We start from the raw sequence: 20,705 nt of genomic DNA, 5'->3' as shown, positions 1-20,705 counted from the left end.
CTATGGCAGCATCAGTAGCGATTGGCTGGCCTGGAGCTTCCTCCCTGACGTTGGAGTTGACGGTGAGTGGCGGGAATTGGTCGGCTCCGGGCTTGGGGGGATAGGCGGGGAGGGCTGGGGCTTCGGCGCTGGCCTGTTCCCCGATTGTGGTGGCTTGGGGGAGGGCAGTGAGACGGGAAGGTAAGCATATTGGGGACCCCTGCTTTAGGCGAACCGCGAGCCATTTGCCAACATTCCCTCCAGAGAGACTTCTGCAAGTCCAATTACAGCAGTCGCGGTCTGTACGCAATTGTCCTCTCCACAATCGGAAAACTTGTGAATTGGAGAGGACAGTTGCGGGCCGCAAAATAGTCTCTGGGGAGCCGCATGTTTGAGACCACTATAATAGAGAAATTTTGAAAATTTTCAGGATACAAAATAAATTGGAGCAAATCAGAAGTTCTTCCTATTAATGTTCATTGCACAAAAGGATTATTTGAAAAATTCTCCTTTCAATGGAAAGAGGATGGAATAAAATATTTAGGCATTTGGATAAAGAACACACTGGATGAAACAATGAAAGTGAATGAAAAATTTTTATTACAGAAGGTAACAGAAATGTGTGAGCAATGGAGTCTTTTACATCTTTCCTGGTGGGGGAGAGTTCAAACTATTAAAATTATGATATTGCCTGTGGTTTGTTATCAAATGGGAATGTTACCAGTTTTTTTTCAGGGGTCCTTCTATAAAAAGTTAAATAGCATTCTAACAAAATTTATTTGGCTGGGTAAAACTCCTAGAATTGCCCTAGTAACTTTACAAAAACCAATTACGGAGGGAGGGGTAAATTTTCCCAATTTTTATAGGTATAATCAAGCTTATATTTTGTGCCAAGGAAGGTTTAGATAAATTCCTGAAGGATAAGGGGATTGAGGGGTATAGATAGAAAGTAGAGATAGGTTATAAGAAAGTCAGGGACCACTTAACAGGTCATGGACCTGATGGGCTGCCGCGGGTGCGGACCGCTGGGCGCGATGGACCTCTGGTCTGACCCAGTGGAGGCAACTTCTTATGTTCTTATGTTCTTCGCTCTACTCCTATTGATAAAATCTGCAAAGCTGCTACTTGGTCCTCGGTTCATACATTCACCTCACATTACTGTCTGGAATCTTTTTCCAGATGGGATGGGTACTTCGGCCAGACAGTATTACAAAATTTATTTTCCTAAAAGGCCAATACTCCCACCATCCCATTCTGGTTAGCTTGGAGGTCACCCACATGTGAGAATATGCTGCCTGCTTGTCCTGAGATAAAGCACAGTTACTTACCATAACAGGTGTTATCCAGGGACAGTAGGCAGATATTCTCACAACCCACCCACCTCTCCTGGTTGGCTTCTTAGCTGGCTTATTGAATTGAGGAGCCGTGTGCCTACGTCGGGTGGGAAGGTACTTGTGCATGCACAGTGCGGGATAATGCGAACTTTCTAAATTTCTTAAAGTGGCGATGCACTTTTAAAGTGTTCGTACCGGGGCTCCATGGATGACATCACCCACATACGAGAATATCTTCCTGCTGTCCCTGGATAACCTCTGTTATGATAAGTAACTGTGCTTTTTGAAACACAGGAGGTGGATAATACCAATAAATAAATTCTACAGAGAAATAAAACCATAAGTAATATTGCCTTGCTGTTTGAGGTGACCACAAGTTTGTAGTATATTCCTTAAAGATAACTTTACATTTTCCAAGTGGTTTGCTGTATAAAGGAAAACTTGCAAGAATTTGATTATGTTGGAATAAATATCACCTATGATTAGGGCAGTCATTTTGAGAGAGATGAAAATGTTTATATTGGGATGGTTTAAGTCGCTGCATCTCCCTTCTGTAGTATAATGCACATAATACTGTTGCTTTAAACCTGGCTGTATAAAATCTTACTGCTGATTTACATGGTCTTACAGTTTTATTTTTGTTCTAGGTGCCTCCTAATAAAATAGACTATGAATACAGTGAGCTGATACTGTACCAAAACCAAGTGATGAGAGAAGCAGATCTGTTTCAGGAGTCTTTGGATCACATAGAAACTTATGAGAAACAAATATGTGATAAACTTATGGTAGAAGAAATTAAAGGTAAAGCACACAGCAATGTGTTCAATAGTGCCCCAAGTTCATGGTTTTTAACCTTTTCTTAGCTACCTTCCTAAATATGATGGAGATCAGCTGCAGGATTGACATTAGTTTGATAGAAGGGGGGAGCTGATATATACATGGGCTCCTTTACCAAAGTCATGGTTAACCCCTGCAGCTTGTCCAGGTTTGGAAGATGCTCCTTGATAGAAAATTGGAGATGGGGAGAGCATGTAATGTCTGTATATCCTGAGGCTCTTGATGCCTTTCCTTTTTTGGTTTTGTAAATTTTGCACATTACCTGGCATCAGGGGTTAGAAAATGACTCCAGAACATTTTTTATGTTTTAAGACTGTAATTTTGTTTTGTTGTTCGTTTTTAATTCTTTGGAGTTTTGTTAATTATTTTGTATAAATACTGTATACTATTTATTAAATGCACCTTATATATTCCATCAAATTAAAAGGTGAAATATAAGTTTATTATTAAATTCTCTAGTCCTAATCGCTTTTATATCCTTATCTCTTGCGTATGAACTAGAAAATAACATGGGGACAGATTTTCCCCATCCCTGCGGGAACTCATTTTCCCATCCTGTCCTTAAGAACATAAGAATTGCTGCTGGTTCAGACCAGTGGTCCATCCTGCCAAGCAGTCCGCTCAAACGGAGGCCCCTAGGTCAAGACCAGTGTTCCAAATGAGTCCAGTCTCACCAGTTTAGCATGAACTTGTCCAACTTTGTCTTGAAACCCTGGAGGGTGTTTTCCCCTATAACAGACTCCGAAAGAGCATTCCAGTTTTCTACCATTCTGGGTGAAGAAGAATTTCCTTATGTTTGTATGGAATCTATCCCCTTTCAACTTTAGAGAATGTCCTCTTGTTCTCCCTACCTTGGAGAGGGTGAACAGTCTGTCTTTCTCTACTAAGTCTATTCCCTTCAGTATTTTGAATGTTTCGAACATGTCCCCTCGCAGTCTCCTCTTTTCAAGGGAGAAGAGGCCAAGCTTCTCGAATTTCTCACTGTACGGCAATTCCTCCATCCCCTTAACTATTTTAGTCTCTCTTCTCTGGACCCTTTTGAGTAATACCGTGTCCTTCTTCATGTACAGCGACCAGTGCTGAACACAGTACTCCAGGTGAAGGCGCACCATGGCCCGGTACAGCGGCATGATAACCTTCTCTGATCTGTTCATGATCCCCTTCTTGATCATTCCTAGCATTGTGTTCGCCCTTTTCGCCGCCGCAATGCATTGTGCAGATGGATTCATGGACTTGTCGATCAGAACTCCCAATTCCTGTTCCTGGGAGGTGTCTCCAAGTACCACCCGGACATCCTGTATTTGTGCATAAGATTTTGCTCCCAACATGCATCACTTTGCACTTATCCACGTTGAACCTCATTTGCCATGTCGATGCCTGTTTCTCAAGCTTGATTATGTCACGTTAAAGATCTTCGCAATCCCCCTGCATCTTCACTACTCTGAATAACTTTGTATCGTCTGCAAATATAATCACCTCACTCGTTGTACCAATGTCCAGATCGTTTATAAAGATGTTGAAGAACCGGGTCCAAGCACCGAGCCCTGCAGCAAGGCATCCTGCTAATGACGCTCTTCCAGTCTGTGAATTGTCCATTTACCCCCACTCTCTGTTTCCTATGCTCCAGCCAGTTTTTAATCCATGTGAGTATTTCACCATCGATACCGTGGTATGCAATTTTCTGAAGTAGTCGTTCATGTGGAACTTTGTCGAACGCCTTCTGAAAATCCAGATATACAATGTCGATCGGGTTGCCCTTGTCTATCCATCTGTTTACTCCCTCGAAGAAGTGCAGAAAGTTCATCAGGCTAGATATGCCTTTACTGAAACCGTGCTGGCTGGTCCTCATCAGATCGTGTCCGTCAAGGTGATCAATGATGTTGTCCTTTATCAGTGCCTCTACTATCTTTCCTGGTACCGAGGTCAGACTCACCGGTTTGTAGTTTCCTGGCTTTCTCCTCAAACCTTTTTTGAAGATCGGCGTAACGTTCGCCACCTTCCAGTCTTCTGGATTCTTTTCCTGTCCTTCCCTATTCTCTATTCCTGCAAACTCTGTCCTCATCTGCACAAGCCTCAAACACTTTAAAATCATAAGACGCTTGTGTGGTTAAGGCAGAGCTTATAGGAATGGGGCAGGAACAACAACAAAATTTGTGGGGACAGGATGGGGAATTTGAGTTCCTGCGGGGATAGGGGCATATTTGTCCTTGTGTCATTCTCTAGTATAAACATCTTATGCCAATCTCTTCTCTTACACGGATAAGACTAGATTCAGTAAATGGTGCTAAAATTTGGGCACCAAAAAATATACACTTTGAGTGCTGTTTTATAAATGGAGCTTTGCATTGGGTGCTGTTTATAGGAAATGGCATGTACGGTAGTACTAGGATTCGTACCTAGTTTTGGGCATAGGGATCTACACCAACTGAAACCTGGTATAAATCCTCTTGTGCAAGTTAAGTACCAGTCCCCTCTATTCTATAATACTGTATGAATCTTTAGTGAACACTGCAAAGCGCCAGTACCCCTCCTAAGGCCCTGCCTCCGTTTCCAGTGCAAGCTAAAAGATTTACATGTGCATCTTTACAGAATAGTGTTCAGCGTGTTAATCCTAATTTTAGCCAATTCATTTCAATAATGGATTATTACTGTAGTACCCAATTATTGCTAGTTATTGGTTTGTTAATTAAATTGGGCACTCAATTTTGGGCACCATATATAAAATTTAGGGGATAATGTTCCCCTGCCTTATCCTTTGTCTGAAGTCCTGCAACCTCCCCCTCTTATTTACATTGATCAGGCTCTGATCCTTCTCACCTCCCTCTTCCTCCAGCAAATGCTCCCCTTCATCCCACAGTCTTTTTATACCCTCTTCTTGAACAATGATTCCTACCAGATTACCCTCACCTTACTGTTACTAATATATGTCTCAGTCCCAGAAGAGCAGCTGATTATTTCTGAGTTCCATTCCTTGAACATACCTAGAAGGCTGTCCATATAAGTCTTTAATACCTGAATTTTCACCTTTTCAAAGTACAGTGGAACCTTGGTTTACGAGCATAATTCGTTCCAGAAGCATGCTTGTAAACCAAATTGCTCGTATATCAAAGCAAGTTTCCCCATAGGAAGTAAGGGAAATTGCTTTGATTGGTTCCACCTCCTCCCTCCATCCCACGAGGCTACCGGCGCTGCTCCATTCTCCTCCCCCTTGAGGAATCCGACGCTGTTCCAAACCCCTTCCCGCGATCCAGCTTCCCCCCCCTGCGAACCAGCATCCCCCCCTGCTCGCGTTGCCCCCCCTCCACCGCGATCCTACTTTCCCCCCTCCCGAGCAGTCAATGACACCCTTTACCCGACTTGGCACCAGTGCCGGTGCCCGAAGATCCTCCCTCTTCTGGCTCAGCTGGGCGGTGCGTCGGAGATCCTCCTTCTTCTGGGCTGGGCTGGATCTCGTTCTCCGAGATTGAGAACGAGATCAGAAGGCTTTGAGCATGTGCAAATGCTCAAAGCCAGCCCAGACCAGACCAGACTAGACCAGAAGAAGGAGGATCTCCAACACACCGCCCAGCCCAGGCCGCACCAGAAGAGGGAGGATCTTCGGGCACCGGCACTGGTGCCAAGTCGGGTAAAGGGTGCCATTGACTGCTCGGGGGTTGGGGGGCAATGCGAGCGGGGGGGGATGCCGGATCGCTGGGGGTATGCCGGATCGCCGGGGGGGGGGGGGGCACTCGTACAGCGAGGCAAGCTCGGTTTACGAGGCACCAAGTTTGCGAATGTTTTGCTCGTCTTGCAAAACACTCGCAAACTGGTGCACTCGTAAACCGAGGTACCACTGTACTGCACAAACAGTGCTTGAGTTAGATCACAATAGGTCTGCATTTTCTGAAAGCAATGATAATGCCAGCTGGGGGAGTAGAATATAAGCAGCAGTCGGTTATGTTATGGTGCTTGCTGCAACAGCAAGATAAGGACAGGGGCATGATATCTTGATGGTACATTTGTAGATATAATCCTGATGGAGACTTTTACAGAGGCTGTGGTTACTGCCACCCAGGTCCTATAAGAGATAAGCTTGAGTGGAGGTGTGAGAATAGGCATTATTGAAGGAATAGATTTCCTGACAGAGTTGCAACATGGCTTAGTGTGATTTCAACAAACAAAGAACCTCAGTACTCCACTGTAAAAAGGAGAAACCACAAATAAGCCGCCTGTAAACAAAATTGTTGGCAGGGGTGGAGTTGATGAGCTGGATGCTCCCAGATTTATTATAAATATAAAAAAATAGAATTTAGAAACAATGTAAACAATTTCGACTAGCAATGATATCAAATAGTCTCTGATAGGTGCTAGACTGTAAAACAGTGTTCTTGTACAATCCCACTTTATTCTGGGCCCAGTGGGTTATTTCCTTCTAACTGCCAGGACTTTGTAGGAAGCCTCAGAATTTCAGAGACTTAAACCCCTCCCCCTCATACCTTATCACTGTGCCATTGTCCAAGCTCCTCAGTCTTCCTTCCTACAAGCCAGGCTGTGGAAGTCTCTCTTTCCTGCTCTTGTTTTCTTTCGCATAGTTTTCACTGTTTTGCTTTCACGGTTTTCGCCCTCGTGCTGTGGAGTTCTCCTGTGGGGACATTCTTGACTGTGGGAGATTGTAGGCCTTTGGAAAAAATCTGCTTCTCGGGGGTTCCCTGCTTCTCATTAAGCCCCCTAGATAGCCTGCACATCAGACCGGAGCTCAGGGACCGTTCCCTTGGGAGCTTGCTCACCCCAGGTTTGTCTGCTAATGGGTAGAGCGCAGGTTGAGTGGTTCCGTGGAGACGCATCCAAGATTGGATCCAGACTGCGTTCCTCCGCCAGGTGTCTGCGCAGCGTGTCTGAGGGTGGCGGAGGTCTCCAGCCACGGTAGTCAGGCCGATGGGACAGTCAGAAGACTTGAATTCTAATTTTCCAGTTCACTGAGGCAAAGGATCGCCCTGTGAGCTGTTTTCAGCTCTGTCTGCAGTTTCTCTCATTATCCCAGGACAAGCAGGCATATCATCTCACTGATGGGTGACGTCACCATGGAGCCCTCGGTACGGACCACTTTAAGAACTTAGAAGGTTCTTGATGCCCGCACCGCGCATGCACGAGTGCCTTCCTGCCCGTCAGAGGCGCGCGGTCCGTCAGTTTTTTCATTTCTGCCGAGCTAGTCAGTTGCTCTATTTCAACTTACGTCTTTTTACTGCCTTCTCACTCGCGGAGTTCTTATTTTTTTACTTTTTTTCTCTTAGGATTTCATCCTTTTTTCTTTTCTTTTACATTAAGTTTAAAAAAAAAAATTTTACTTTTTTTGCTTTTGCGGACTCGGCCCGGTGGGGCCTCTTCTCAGCCTCGACCTTCGATTTGGCTGAGGCTGTTTTTCCCTCAATGTCACGACTGTCTACGGGTTTTAAAAAGTGCGAAAGGTGTGCTCACCCGATTTTGTTCACAAACTCACATTGCTGGTGTCTTCAGTGTCTCGGGCCGGACCATCGGGCTGAATCCTGCACACGTTGTTCTACTCTACAGAAAAGAACACTCAGAAATCGTCAGCTCCAGCAACGGTTGTTGTTTGGGGCCACAATGGAAGGAGATTTGGCGTCGGTCCCGGTGTCTGAGTCTACACCGAAGTCGTCTTCTCATCATTCAACATCGCAAGATTCCCCATCGGTGTCAGTGAGTAAGCCAGTTAGAAAGCCTTCTCCTTCCCTTACAGGTCACTGCTGCAGTGAGTCAAGTCCTGCCGACCTCAAGGCGCCCCAAAAAACGCTCGGCTCCGATGGAGATGAGTGCCTCGTCATTGGCTTCCTCATCTCCGGAGCGCAGAGCGGCACCGAAGGTACCAGTGAAAAAGCAAGCGGTACCAGTGCAGTCTCTCGAGGACACAATTGCCGCGGTGGTAAAAGAGCAATTGCGAGATCAATTACGGGAGCAATTATAATTGTTGCTTCAAGTCATGGCGACACCGGCTCCTCTGGAGCCGGTTCGGTCTGAGCCCATCATTTCGGCATCAACTTTGACAACATCAACCAGGTCTGCGCCTTCGATGGCGGACAGAGCCAGTTTTTCATGCACTGACGCCGTCTAAGAAAGCTTCATCGGTGCCGATTGTTTTGGTGCAATGTCGGATGATGTTGATCAAATCAGGTAAGTCTGTACAGAAGAGTAAGCATGTCGATTCTTCGACACCCATTTCCCAAGCTTCACCGATGAAAGATTCGGATCTTTGGGAAGACTCTGAGGAACCTATTCTAACAGCTGATGAGGATTCTCAGATGATGATGGTTTTGCTAGAGACTCTGTTTCAAACCTGAACAGACCTCTTTCTCCAAATTTTTGAGGGAAATGTCAGAGGCACTTTCCATTCCTCTTGAATCTGATTCAAAAAGTCTAAAGCTTTCTTGGATGCATTAGATTTTGACCAACCCCCTAAGGAGTTTCTTAAGCTTCCTCTTCATGATATTCTTAGGGAGACTTATAAAAATTTAGAAACTCCTTTAACTGTTCCAGGAGCTCATCGTAAATTGGATTATCTTTACAGGGTGGTGGCTCTTCCAGGGTTTGATAAGTCTCAACTTCCTCATGAGTCACTTTTAGTTAAGTCTACACTTAAAAAATCTGCAGGTGCTAGTGTCTATGCTTCTGTTCCTCCTGGCAGAGAGGGTAAAACTATGGGTCGTTTTGGCAAGTGTTTGTTCCAGAATTCCACGCTTGCTAATTGGTCTGGGAATTATGCTTTCCATTTTTCTTTTTACCTCAAGCATTTGATTCAACAAGTATCTGCTTTCCAGAAATATTTACCTGACCGAAAGCTTCCTCTTTTTAATGCTCCTTGTTTGGGTGTTGAGCTTTTTGGTGAGTCTCTAGACACTACGACTCAGAAACTTTCAGCTCACGAAACCAGGTGGGATACTTTACTTAAAAACAAGAAAAAGCCTCCATCTACTCGTCCTTAACGTCTCAATCTACTTATCAATGTCGGTTTGCTGCTAGACCTTTACAACAGCCTCAGTTTCAACCTTGTAGACCAAGACAGCCTCAACAACAGCAGTCTCGTCAGCAACAGCAGAAACAATCGGCTGTTTAGCCCAAGCCTCAGCAGCCCTTTTGACCTGTTTCTTCGGAGCATAGCCAATCTCAACATTTCTCATCCAATGCCTCAGCCCATAGGGGGTCGTCTTCAATGGTTCATCAACCGTTGGGAACTCATTACTTCAGATCATTGGGTCCTCACTAGAGAATGACATGGTGACAAAATTCATCACCGTTCCCGTCCCCGCGGATAACTGCGGGAAATAATCCCATGTCATTTTCTAGTGTCTATTTCAACCTCTGTCCTTCTACACCAGCATTCTTCAAAACAAAGCTTGCGGGTCAGTGGTTGTGCCCAATTATACTCTGATTCTTCCCTCTCTCCTTAAAGAATGACATGAAGATGATTTCCCACAGTTATCCGCGGGTTGGGAACGGTGATGAATTTTGTCACCGTGTCATTCTCTAGTCCTCACCATCGTTCGTCAGGGTTACACTCTTCATTTCCAGACTTTTCCTCCAGACTGTCCTCCAAAAGAGTCTGCTTTGGACCCTGCACAGTCCTTCGTTCTTCTTTAGGAAGTATAATCTCTTCAGCTAAATGCCATCGAAGAAGTTCCTCTCGATCAGCAGGAGAAAGTGTTTTATTCCCGCTTCTTCTTGGTTCCCAAGAAGATGGGAGGACTCAGAGCTCTCAACAACTTATTGGTCAGAGAAAAATTCAGGATGTTGTCCCTAGCTCTCCTGTATCCTCATCTCAATCTCAACAATTGGCTATGCTCCCTAGACCTCAAAGAAGCCTACACGCATATACCCATGCATCCGGCCTCTCGGAAGTACCTTCGGTTTCAAATACATCAACATCATTACCAGTACAAGGCTCTTCTCTTCGGGTTGGCATCTTCTCGAGTATTCACAAAATGCCTGATTGTGGTGTCCGCCTGTCTATGGTTACACAGTCTCCAGGTCTTTCCTTACCTGGACGACTGGTTGATCAAGGAGATTTCCTCTCAGAGGGTGGCTCTTGCGACATCTCAAACCATCTCCCTTCTTCAGCTTCTGGGATTCGAGGTCAACTTTCCCAAATTACATCTCATTCCAACACAGCATCTCCAATTCATTGTGGCAATTCTGGACACTTCTCTAATGAGGGCGTACCTTCCTCCAGATCGACTTCAGACTCTCATCCGTCTCTGTCAGCAGTTACTTCCTCTTCAGACCATCTCTGCCAGACACAAGATGGTTCTTTTGGGACATATGGCTTCCATGGTCCAGGTCACACCTCTGGCAAGGCTTCATCTGCGTATTCCTCAATGGACTCTAGCGTCCCAGTGGTCTCAAGCTACGGATCGTCTCTCAAAGCACATAGCTGTAGCATCGTCTCTTTTGCAGTCTCTGTGTTGGTGAATGACCTCCTCCAATCTTTCTAGAGATCTCCTTTTTCACTTGCCACCTCATCTCACCACAGACGCGTCCCCTTATATCTGGGGGGTGCATATGGATGATCTCCAGACTCAGGGTTTTTGGACTGCCAACGAGATAAAATTTCAGATCAATTTTCTGGAACTAAGAGCAATGTTTTATGCCCTCAAGGCGTTTCAACATCTCCTCTATCCTCAAGTCCTCCTCCTTTGCATGGACAATCAAGTAGCAATGTACTACATCAACAAGCAGGGAGGCACCGGTTCTCTCCTCCTGTGTCAGGAGGCTCAAAAGATTTGGTCCTAGGCGACAGCTCGCAATCTGTTCCTGAAAGCTGTATACATTCAAGGAGAGAAGAATTCTCTAGCAGACAACCTCAGCAAAATCCTTCAACCTCACGAATGAACTCTCGATGCTGTAACTCTCCAGTCAGTGTTTGCTCAATGGGGCACCCCGCAGGTGGACTTGTTTGCAGCTTCTCACAATCACCAGTTGCCCTAGTTTTGCTCCAGACTTTACTCTCCTCTCCATCTGGCAGCGGGTGCCTTTCTACTGGATTGGACAGGTCGGTTTCTATATACCTTCCCTCCACTTCCTCTCATGTTGAGAACTCTGTTCAAACTCAAAAGGGAGTCAGCCACCATGATTCTCTTTGCTCCTCGGTGGCCCAGACAACATTGGTTTTCACTTCTTCTACAACTCAGTTCCAGGGAATCCATACTACTTCCAGTGTTTCCTACTCTGCTTACTCAGAATCAGCAATCCCTTCTACATCCCAGCCTTCAGTCTCTACACCTGACAGCTTGGTTTCTCTCGGGCTGAGCTCTACTCAATTGCTCCTTTCTCAGCCTGTTCGTCACATTATTGATGCTTCTAGGAAACCGGCCACTCAGCAATGTTATCAACAGAAGTGGACTCAGTTTTCTTCCTGGTGTTTACTTCATCATCATAATCCTACTTCCTTGGCAGTAGAATTAGTGTTCGATTATCTCCTTTCTCTATCAGATTCTGGTCTTAAGTCTACATCCATTAGAGTCCATCTCAGTGCTATTACTGCTTTTCATGAACCAGTGCAGGGTAAACCTCTTACTGCTCATCCTCTGGTATCCAGATTCATGAAGGGGCTTTTCAATGTGAAACCGCCTCTCAAGCCTCCGCCTGTAGTCTGGGACCTTAATGTGGTTCTTTCCAGTTTGATGAAGTCTCCGTTTGAACCAGTGGACACAGCTCATCTCAAGTTTCTTACCTGGAAAGTGGTCATTTTGATTGCTCTCACCTCTGCCAGGAGGGTCAGTGAGTTGCATGCCCTGGTAGCAGATCCACCTTTTACAGTTTTTCATCATGATAAGGTGGTTCTCCGTACTCATCCAAAGTTTCTACCTAAAGTTGTCTCTGACTTTCACCTCAATCAATCTATTGTTCTCCCAGTGTTTTTTCCAAAACCTCATTCTCTTCCTGGGGAACGAGCTTTGCATACTTTAGACTGTAAACAAGCTTTGGCTTACTACCTGGATCACACAAAGCCATACCGAACCTCTCCCCAATTTTTTCTCTCATTTGATCCAAATAAGTTGGGACATCCTGTTTCCAAGAGAACAATTTCCAACTGCTATGCTCAGACTGGACTGGCACTGGAGAGCCGTGTCACAGCCCATAAAGTTTGAGCTATGGTAGCTTCTGTTACTTTCCTCAGGTCTACTCCAATTGAGGAGATCTGCAAAGCTGCCACCTGGTCCTCAGTTCATACCTTCACTTCTCACTACTGTCTGGAGTCTTTTTCCAGACGGGATGGCCAATTCAGCCAATCTGTATTACAAAATTTATTTTCTTAATGGCCAACTTTCCCACCATCCTATTCTGTTAGCTTGGAGGTCACCCATTAGTGAGAAGATATGTCTGCTTATCCTGGGATAAAGCACAGTTACTTACCGTAACAGGTATTATCTAGGGACAGCAGGCAGATATTCTCACAACCCTCCCACCTCCATAGGTTGGCTTCTTAGCTGGCTTAACTTAACTGACGGACTGTGCGCCTCCGTTGGGCGGGAAGGCACTCGCACATGTGCGGTGCGGGCATCAAGAACTTTCTAAGTTCTTAAAGTGGTCCGTACCGAGGGCTCCGTGGTGACGTCACCCATCAGTGAGAATATCTGCCTGCTGTCCCTGGATAACACCTGTAACGGTGAGTGCAGGCTGACAGCCTGAATCAGCGATTTGGGGGGAGGTCTTAAAAATGGTTTTTTGGGTTGATTCCCTGCATGTCCTAACCTTCCCTACCTCTATATCGCTGTTTTCTGAGGTTTCCTATATTTTTCCAGGCTCTCTTTCTTCAAAATTGGCACCTGCGGCAGCCATCTTGGATTTTTCCCGATGTGAATTTAAATATATTTTTCATACTTCCAAGATTCATTTTTGCAAGAAAACGTCATAGATGACCTCCCCAGGACAGGATGGGACGGATTCATGCCTCATTTGTGGTGGATCGCTGACGGATGCGCAACCGTTTTCCACATGTGCTGTGGCCCGTGAGGGGTGCGAGGCTTGCCCAGATTTGGTGCCTTCGACCTTCAAGGAGGTTCTTCTAGCACCTTCTGCCCTGACTCCCTGGGAAGCGCGCTAATGACATTTCGGTGAAATACAATTGCGTGTCTGGCAAGAAACTTTGAAATCCTCCAAACAATTCAAATCTGATGTGCAGAGGTCGGCTTTCGCCATGGAGGATGGATTTTCCCTGAAATTCGTTAATATGCTTCATCAGGTGTACTTAGTTAAAAAGTCTCTGCCTGTTTTCCTTCTACTGGCTCTGGCGCCAGTCACAAGGTCTCGTGCTGTGCAAGACCAAGGTCTTTTCTCTTGACTTCCTTCAGGGTGCTGGCAGGTAAGCTGGCTGTGTCTGCGGTTTTGCCGGACATTCTTCTATACCTCTGCTTTTGCCGGGAGGCACTTCAGTGGTTGCAGATGTGGTAAATTTGGCGGATCTCCAAGATCCGGATCAATGCGGAGCCCCAGATTTGAGAGATGATCCAACTGTGTGCCGATTTTTTTAAGCACGAACACCTTGTTGATTTGATCTTGGAATCTCTTCAGTAATTGAAGCTGCAGTATGAGCATTATGTCACTGCAGAATGTTCATGAATGACCAGAGGCCACGAGCCATCTCTTTTCCTGATCATCCTGACCTTTGGATTCATACGGACATCTGGAAGACTCCTGAGGGTCCCTTGAAATGTGCTCACTCCATGGTGTTGCTTTATCCCATGGCAGATGCTTTTAACAAGCGCTTTGCTGTCCTGAAGGTGGATTCTTCGGTTGCACAGGTAACCAAGCGCACTTCTCTCCCCAATGATGGGGGAGTGGTCCTGAAGGATGTTCAGGACAGATGTGTGGATTTTTTCCTTAAGCATCTCTTTAATTCTGCTACTGCTGGTGTCAAGGCAGCGTTGGCCTCTTCTTTCGTGGCTTGGGCATGCCATTCCAAGCTCTGCCATGATCCTGACACTGTGGTGCTTTGCGACTTGGAATTTCTCATCTTTGGTGTGGATTATATGGTTGATGTCTTGTACGACATCTTGAAAGTTTTCACAAAGCATGCCACCTATTCCATTTCGGCTCACAGGATACTTTGAATCCGGCAGTGGTTTGGAGATTCCTCTTCTAAGGTGACCTTGAGCAGGTTGCCATTTAAAGGCCAGCTGTTTGGTCAGGGTTTGGATGATCTTATGGCCAGTGTACAGGATCGCAGGCCTAAATTGCTGCCTATGAATAGATCCCACACTTCCAGGGGTTTGGGGCATTTTAATTTTCGTCCCTTCAGGCACTCTTGTCTGTACGCGGATCTGTCCACAGAACAGCAGTCTTCTTAATCTGCTAGACTGCGCTTTAGTAGGTCCCGGTGCCTGCAGTCCATGGGAAGTCAGCTGGCGGCTCTAGCAAAGAAACAGTTCTCCTCCCCCCACCTTCCCACTGTGCGGATAGAGGGATGGTTGTCGACCTTTCTGGCAGAATGGCAGGCAATTACCTCCACCCGCTGGGTCCTCGAGGTTCTTGGGGATGGCTACAAGCTAGAGATTCTCTGTCCTCTGACCGAGTATTTTCTAGATTCTTCTGCAGGCTGCCACAAGAAGGTGCATCAGGTGCCAGCCACAGGCTTCTGGATATTGCTGCCATAGAACCCGTTCCGGAGCGAGACTTGGGCTCTGGGAGATACTCGTTATACTTCATCGTTTCAAAGAAAGGATCCGACGATTGGAGACCGATTTTGAACCTCAAGATGGTTATTGCAGCGCTGAAAGTGCCCCGCTTCCACATGGAAGACGGTGCGCTCAGTGATAGCATCAGAGGCACCAGGAGAGTTTCTAGCCTCCCTAGATTTGACTGAGGCATTCCCAGAATACTAGGAGTAACACTTGGGGCCTTGGGGCAACACTTCCAGTTTGTGGCAATGCCCTTGGGATTGGCGACGGAACCCAGGACCTTCACCAAAGTAATGGTGGTGTTGGCAGTCCATCTTCGCACCCTGAGTTTCCTGGTTCACCCATATCTGAACGACTGGTTGATCAGAGCTCCCTCGCTGTTCATCAGGTGATGCAGTTTCTGCAGCGCCTTGGCTGGGTGATCAACTTTAGGAGGAGTCACCTCGAGCCAACGCAGGATCTGAAATACCTGGGAGTTTGATTTCACATGGGACAGAACAAAGTGTTCCTGTCTGTCTCCCGTCAGGAGAAGCTTTGACAGGTTATCAGGGATCTTCTGGCCACTCCAGTCCCAATGGCATAGCAGTACCTCCAGGTTCTGGGGACCATGGTGGCAACAATCAATGTGATTCCTTGGGCCAGAGCCCGTCTGCGTCTGTTGCAGGATGCTCTGCTTTCACGCTGTAACCCCCCAGCGGGATCCGTTACATGCACCCTTGCCCTGGATGATTGTGGCACAGAATAGTCTTGCATGGTGATTGCAACCCCTCTTGCTAACCAGGGGCCTTACACTCTGGATTTCGGATTGGGTGATTTTGTCTATGGATGTGAGTTTAAAAGGCTAGGGAGCGGTGTGTATGATTGTTCCTGTTCTTGGCCAGTGGGTACCCTCAGAGTGCAAGTGGTCGATCAATTGCCTGGAGCTTTGGGTGATTCAGCTGACTCTTCTCTGCTTCGAGAGTCATCTCCGTCATTGAGCTGTACATGTCTTGGGCAGTGCCATGGCAGTGGCTTACATCAATGGCAGGGGGGCACGAGGAGTCCCTCTCTGAGCTTGGTGGCTCAGCTTCTGGTTGGCGGATAGACATCTTGTGGCACTGTCAGTGGCCCACGTAGCAGGAGTGGACAATGTTCAAGCAGATTTTCTCAGTCATCAGTGGACCTTGGAGAGTGGTCCTTGTCCCAAAGAGCATTCGAGAGCATAGTAGATCAGTGGGGGTGCCCCATGTTTGACCCCATGGCGACTGCAGCCAACAAGAAAGCCAATTGATTCTTCAGTCGTCGTGGTGAGGCCCCATCCATGAGAAGGTCTCCTCTGTCTTTCCTCTGTGGCCGATGATACGATAAGAAGGATAGCAGCCCAGGAAAGGTCCGGTGATTCTAGTTGCACACGATTGGCTTTGGTATGACGACTTGGTTCGGCTACAGCAGGATCAGGGGCTCTGGCTACCTTGTCATTCTCGCCTTCTCCCACAGGGTCTGATTGCGATGCAGGATCCAGATCTCTTTGGTCTTATGGTATGGCTCTTGAGCGCACGGCCTTAACTATCTGGGGCTATTCTTTGGCTGTGATTGCCATGTTGCTTCACAGCAAAAGGAAGTCTATAGTGGGGGGCCTATGCAAAGGCTTGAAGGTGTTACCAGGTCTGATGCATCCTGAGACGGGTGGACCCATCTCTCCCTTCAATTCCTCGGGTCCTGGAGTTTCTGCAGGATGGCCGTGTACAAGTTGCCAGTCTTTCGTGTATGGGCCCTCCTCCTTTTAGTGGCTCTCTACATCTTCGGCCTTTGTTGCGCCTTCTCTTTCTGACCTAGAATCTTAATCTGTTTCCTTGTTCTCTGGCTCGTCCATCGTATGAGCCTCTGGAGCAGGCGTCTAATAAATCTCATGATCAAGATGGTCTTTCTGGTGGCTGTTACCTCAGCCCGAAGGGTCACTGAACTCCAGGCTCTTTCCTGCAGGGATCCTTTTCTGTGTATTTTGGATTCCACTGTGATGCTGTATACTGTTCCTTCTTTTCTTCCGAAAGTCATTTCTGCTTTCCATGTGAATCAGGAAGTTCAGCTTCCTGCTTTTGCTTCCTCTAGTTTGAGGGCGCAGGATCGGGTGTTATCCCAGGACAAACAGGCAGCATATTCTCACATGTGGATGATGTCATCCACAGAGCCTCAGTATGGACAGCTTTAAAAGTGCATCGCCACTTTAAGAACTTAAGTAAGTTTGTTAACTGCCCGGACTGCGCATGCGCAAGTGCCTTCCCATCTGATGCAGGCTTGCGACTCCTCAGTTCTTAGTTTTCTACCAAGCTAATAAATAGTGTCCCTGAATGTTCAGTTTTTTGCTATTTGCCTTCCCGCTCACATTTTTGTTTTGTTTTTTTTCTTTTACAAGTGGTGCCTCGCATAACGGACGCCTCGCACAGCGAACGCTGCGCACAACGAACTTTATGTCTTGATTCGTACAACGAACTTCGTTTCACACAACGAAGTCGCCCGAGCTGCATCCTTCCGCGCAGGCACTGCGCTTAACTGCCCTCTCTCCGCCTGGCTCCCTCTTGCCCCCCCCCCGACTCCCCGACACGATCGGGGCAAGAGGGAGCCCAAGCCCTCTTGCCCCCCCGACTCCCCGACACGATCGGGGCAAGAGGGAGCTCAAGCCCTCTTGCCCCCCCGACTCCCCGACACGATCGGGGCAAGAGGGAGCCCAAGCCCTCTTGCCCCCCCAACTCCCCGACACGATCGGGGCAAGAGGGAGCTCAAGCCCTCTTGCCCCCCCCGACTCCCCGACACGATCGGGGCAAGAGGGAGCCCAAGCCCTCTTGCCCCCCCGACTCCCCGACACGATCGGGCCAGGAGGGAGCCCAAGTCCTCCTGGCCACGGCGACCCCCTAACCCCACCCTGCACTACATTACGGGCAGGAGGGATCCCAGGCCCTCCTGCCCTCGACGCAAACCCCCCCTCCCCCCAACGACCGCCCCCCCCAAGAACCTCCGACCGCCCCCCAGCCGACCCGCGACCCCCCTGGCCGACCCCCACGACACCCCCAACCCCCTTCCCCGTACCTTTCTGTAGTTGGCCGGACAGACGGGAGCCAAACCCGCCTGTCCGGCAGGCAGCCAACGACGGAATGAGGCCGGATTGGCCCATCCGTCCCAAAGCTCCGCCTACTGGTGGGGCCTAAGGCGCCTGGGCCAATCAGAATAGGCCCGGGAGCCTTAGGTCCCTCCTGGGGGCGGGGCATGAGGCACATGGGCCCAACCCGACCATGTGCCTCAGGCCCTGCCCCCAGGAGGGACCTAAGGCTCCCGGGCCTATTCTGATTGGCCCAGGCGCCTTAGGCCCCACCAGTAGGCGGAGCTTTGGGACGGATGGGCCAATCCGGCCTCATTCCGTCGTTGGCTGCCTGCCGGACAGGCGGGTTTGGCTCCCGTCTGTCCGGCCAACTACAGAAAGGTACGGGGAAGGGGGTTGGGGGTGTCGTGGGGGTCGGCCAGGGGGGTCGCGGGTCGGCTGGGGGGCGGTCGGAGGTTCTTGGGGGGGGCGGTCGTTGGGGGGAGGGGGGGTTTGCGTCGAGGGCAGGAGGGCCTGGGATCCCTCCTGCCCGTAATGTAGTGCAGGGTGGGGTTAGGGGGTCGCCGTGGCCAGGAGGACTTGGGCTCCCTCCTGGCCCGATATTGTCGGGGAGTTGGGGAATCGGCGGGGCAAGAGGGCTTGGGCTCCCTCTTGCCCCGATCGTGTCGGGGAGTCGGGGGGGCAAGAGGGCTTGGGCTCCCTCTTGCCCCGATCGTGTCGGGGAGTCGGGGGGGGCAAGAGGGCTTGGGCTCCCTCTTGCCCCGATCGTGTCGGGGAGTCGGGGGGCAAGAGGGCTTGGGCTCCCTCTTGCCCCGATCGTGTCGGGGAGTCGGGGGGGCAAGAGGGCTTGAGCTCCCTCTTGCCCCGATCGTGTCGGGGGTGCCAGGGACCACACGGAGTCACCCACCGTACCACCCGATTCGGGTAAGCGCAGGTATCGGTGGGTGGCTTATTTGCGGGGGGGTGCCTTATTTTACATTTTTTTCTAAAAAGGGGGGGCTGTCTTATTTGATGGCCCTGCCTTATCATCGGGGAAACACGGTAGAAAAAAAAAAAAATGAACAGTTAAGTCCCAGTTTTTGCCGCTGAGACTCTGCCCTCTCTCACTGTAAAATTAGACTCTACTTAGTCTGTCTTTAAATTTAAAAAATGTGTGTTGTTTTAAAAAACAATTATGTTTTTAGATGTATCTAAATAAAAATAATAACAAAAAATTTATCTTTTTTTATGTCATCTTAGCATATTTTATGCTGCAGAACGAATTATTTTTTTTTACATGTATTCTTATGGGAAAACGCGTTTCACATAACGAACGTTTCGCATAACAAACTTGCTCCTGGAACCAATTAAGTTCGTTGTGTGAGGCACCACTGTATTCTTAACTTGTATTTAAGTTAACTTCTTTTTTAAAAAAGAAAAGTGAAAGAGGAACATTTTTCCCCTCTTTTTTCCTTGGGGGCTTTGACCACTGAGGCCTTCAGTTTTCCTCAGCCATCCATTTGGCTGACATGGTCTTTTTGACCTTTTCAGGCTGTTAATGGGCTCAGACTTGTGGGCAGATTGTTGGGCCACAGGCCCTTTTCTGCCGTCATACTCTATGTTTCTAAAAAAAATAAAAAGGGGCTGCAGGTGCCCAAGGCCAATGTCTCTTCCGAAAGTTGGTGCTTCTAGTCTCTTAGCCCAGAACACTGAGTGGAATGTGTGCCCGGTGTACTATGCTGCAGAAATGTTCGATAATCAGCTGGAAACTTCAACAGGAAAGATTGTTGAGGACCATCATGGGCATCGATCAGATTTCGCATTGAAAACATTGACATCAGCGTCGGAAGACATTGCATCGCGGGTAAGTCAGTTCAGAGGCTGCCAGCTTCCTAGCTGGCATTGCAGATCACTTTTGCATTGAGTCTCTTGATGACGACCAAGCAGCAATGACCACCTTCTAGCTTGCCTCAACCTCGAGGTGTGCATCCTCTTTGATGTCACCCTCTTCGGGGCAAGCCGTGGCACCGATTGTATTGGCAGATAAGCCAGAGGTACTGGTTCTTTTCTTCTGGGTGCAGCTCGATATGCTGTTCTGAAGGAATAAGCATGAAAACTGCTTACCCCAGTATTGACTCCCTCGCTACCGGCCCTGCCTAAGCACATGGCTACCAGGTCCTACGGTACTGCAGCTGGTTCTCTGGAGCGACGTTGACGTTCCATGTCTATGTATCGATCCTCTCGCCACTGGTCCAGTTTTTCATTGAAAATCCAATGGGCATCGTTCCTCCTCGCTTGCTTCGAAGAGAAAACATCGCTCTCTCCCATTCTTCGAAGAGAAAACAGCTTCACATCATTCTTCTTCCTACTACATCGGACCAGTACAAGACTTGAAGTAAGCATTGTTCTTCTCGACACATTTGTTCGCCAAGGCCCATCATATCCTTCTGATTTATAGTCTGATTCATCTGATGACTTCTCTTAGTCTACAATAGAGGTTTACATTCCTTTGTAAAAGTTTCCACATCAGTATCCACCAATGGCTAACTCTTCTACTGAAAAATTTTCTCTATATTTATTAGGCAATTGGGGAAAGAGTTAATACTCAAGTTAGAAGCTGATTCTGCCTATAGTGCTGAATGGAGGGCTTAGATTATGATCAGCCTCTTAAAGAACTTCTCAAAGAGATTCTTCATATGACCTGGGAAACATCTCTAACCATTACAGGGGCTCCCAGACTCTCTCTCTCTCTCTCTCTCATCTCTTATCTCCTATCTAGAGTTGACTTTGAGAAAATCTACTCCTTCAAGTGTCTATACCTCATTGCCACTTGCGCAT

General features: G+C 47.8%; 1 protein-coding gene across 3 annotated transcripts in view; it reads left to right on the top strand.

Annotated features, from left to right (window-relative positions):
- The window catches only part of NAA16 (N-alpha-acetyltransferase 16, NatA auxiliary subunit), a 310,852-nt gene that overhangs the window by 84,870 nt on the left and 205,277 nt on the right, over positions 1–20,705 (top strand). For all 3 annotated transcript variants that reach the window (XM_033947900.1, XM_033947902.1, XM_033947901.1), the window contains exon 6: positions 1,961–2,114. In XM_033947900.1, coding sequence (XP_033803791.1) covers positions 1,961–2,114 — 154 coding nt within the window. The remainder of the gene's footprint in view (positions 1–1,960; positions 2,115–20,705) is intronic.

This window comes from Geotrypetes seraphini, chromosome 6 (assembly GCF_902459505.1).
Source record: "Geotrypetes seraphini chromosome 6, aGeoSer1.1, whole genome shotgun sequence".
In the NCBI taxonomy this organism is placed as follows: Eukaryota; Metazoa; Chordata; class Amphibia; order Gymnophiona; family Dermophiidae; genus Geotrypetes; species Geotrypetes seraphini.
Note: the sequence above shows the minus strand (reverse complement) of the source record. Positions and strands in the feature narration are given on the sequence as shown.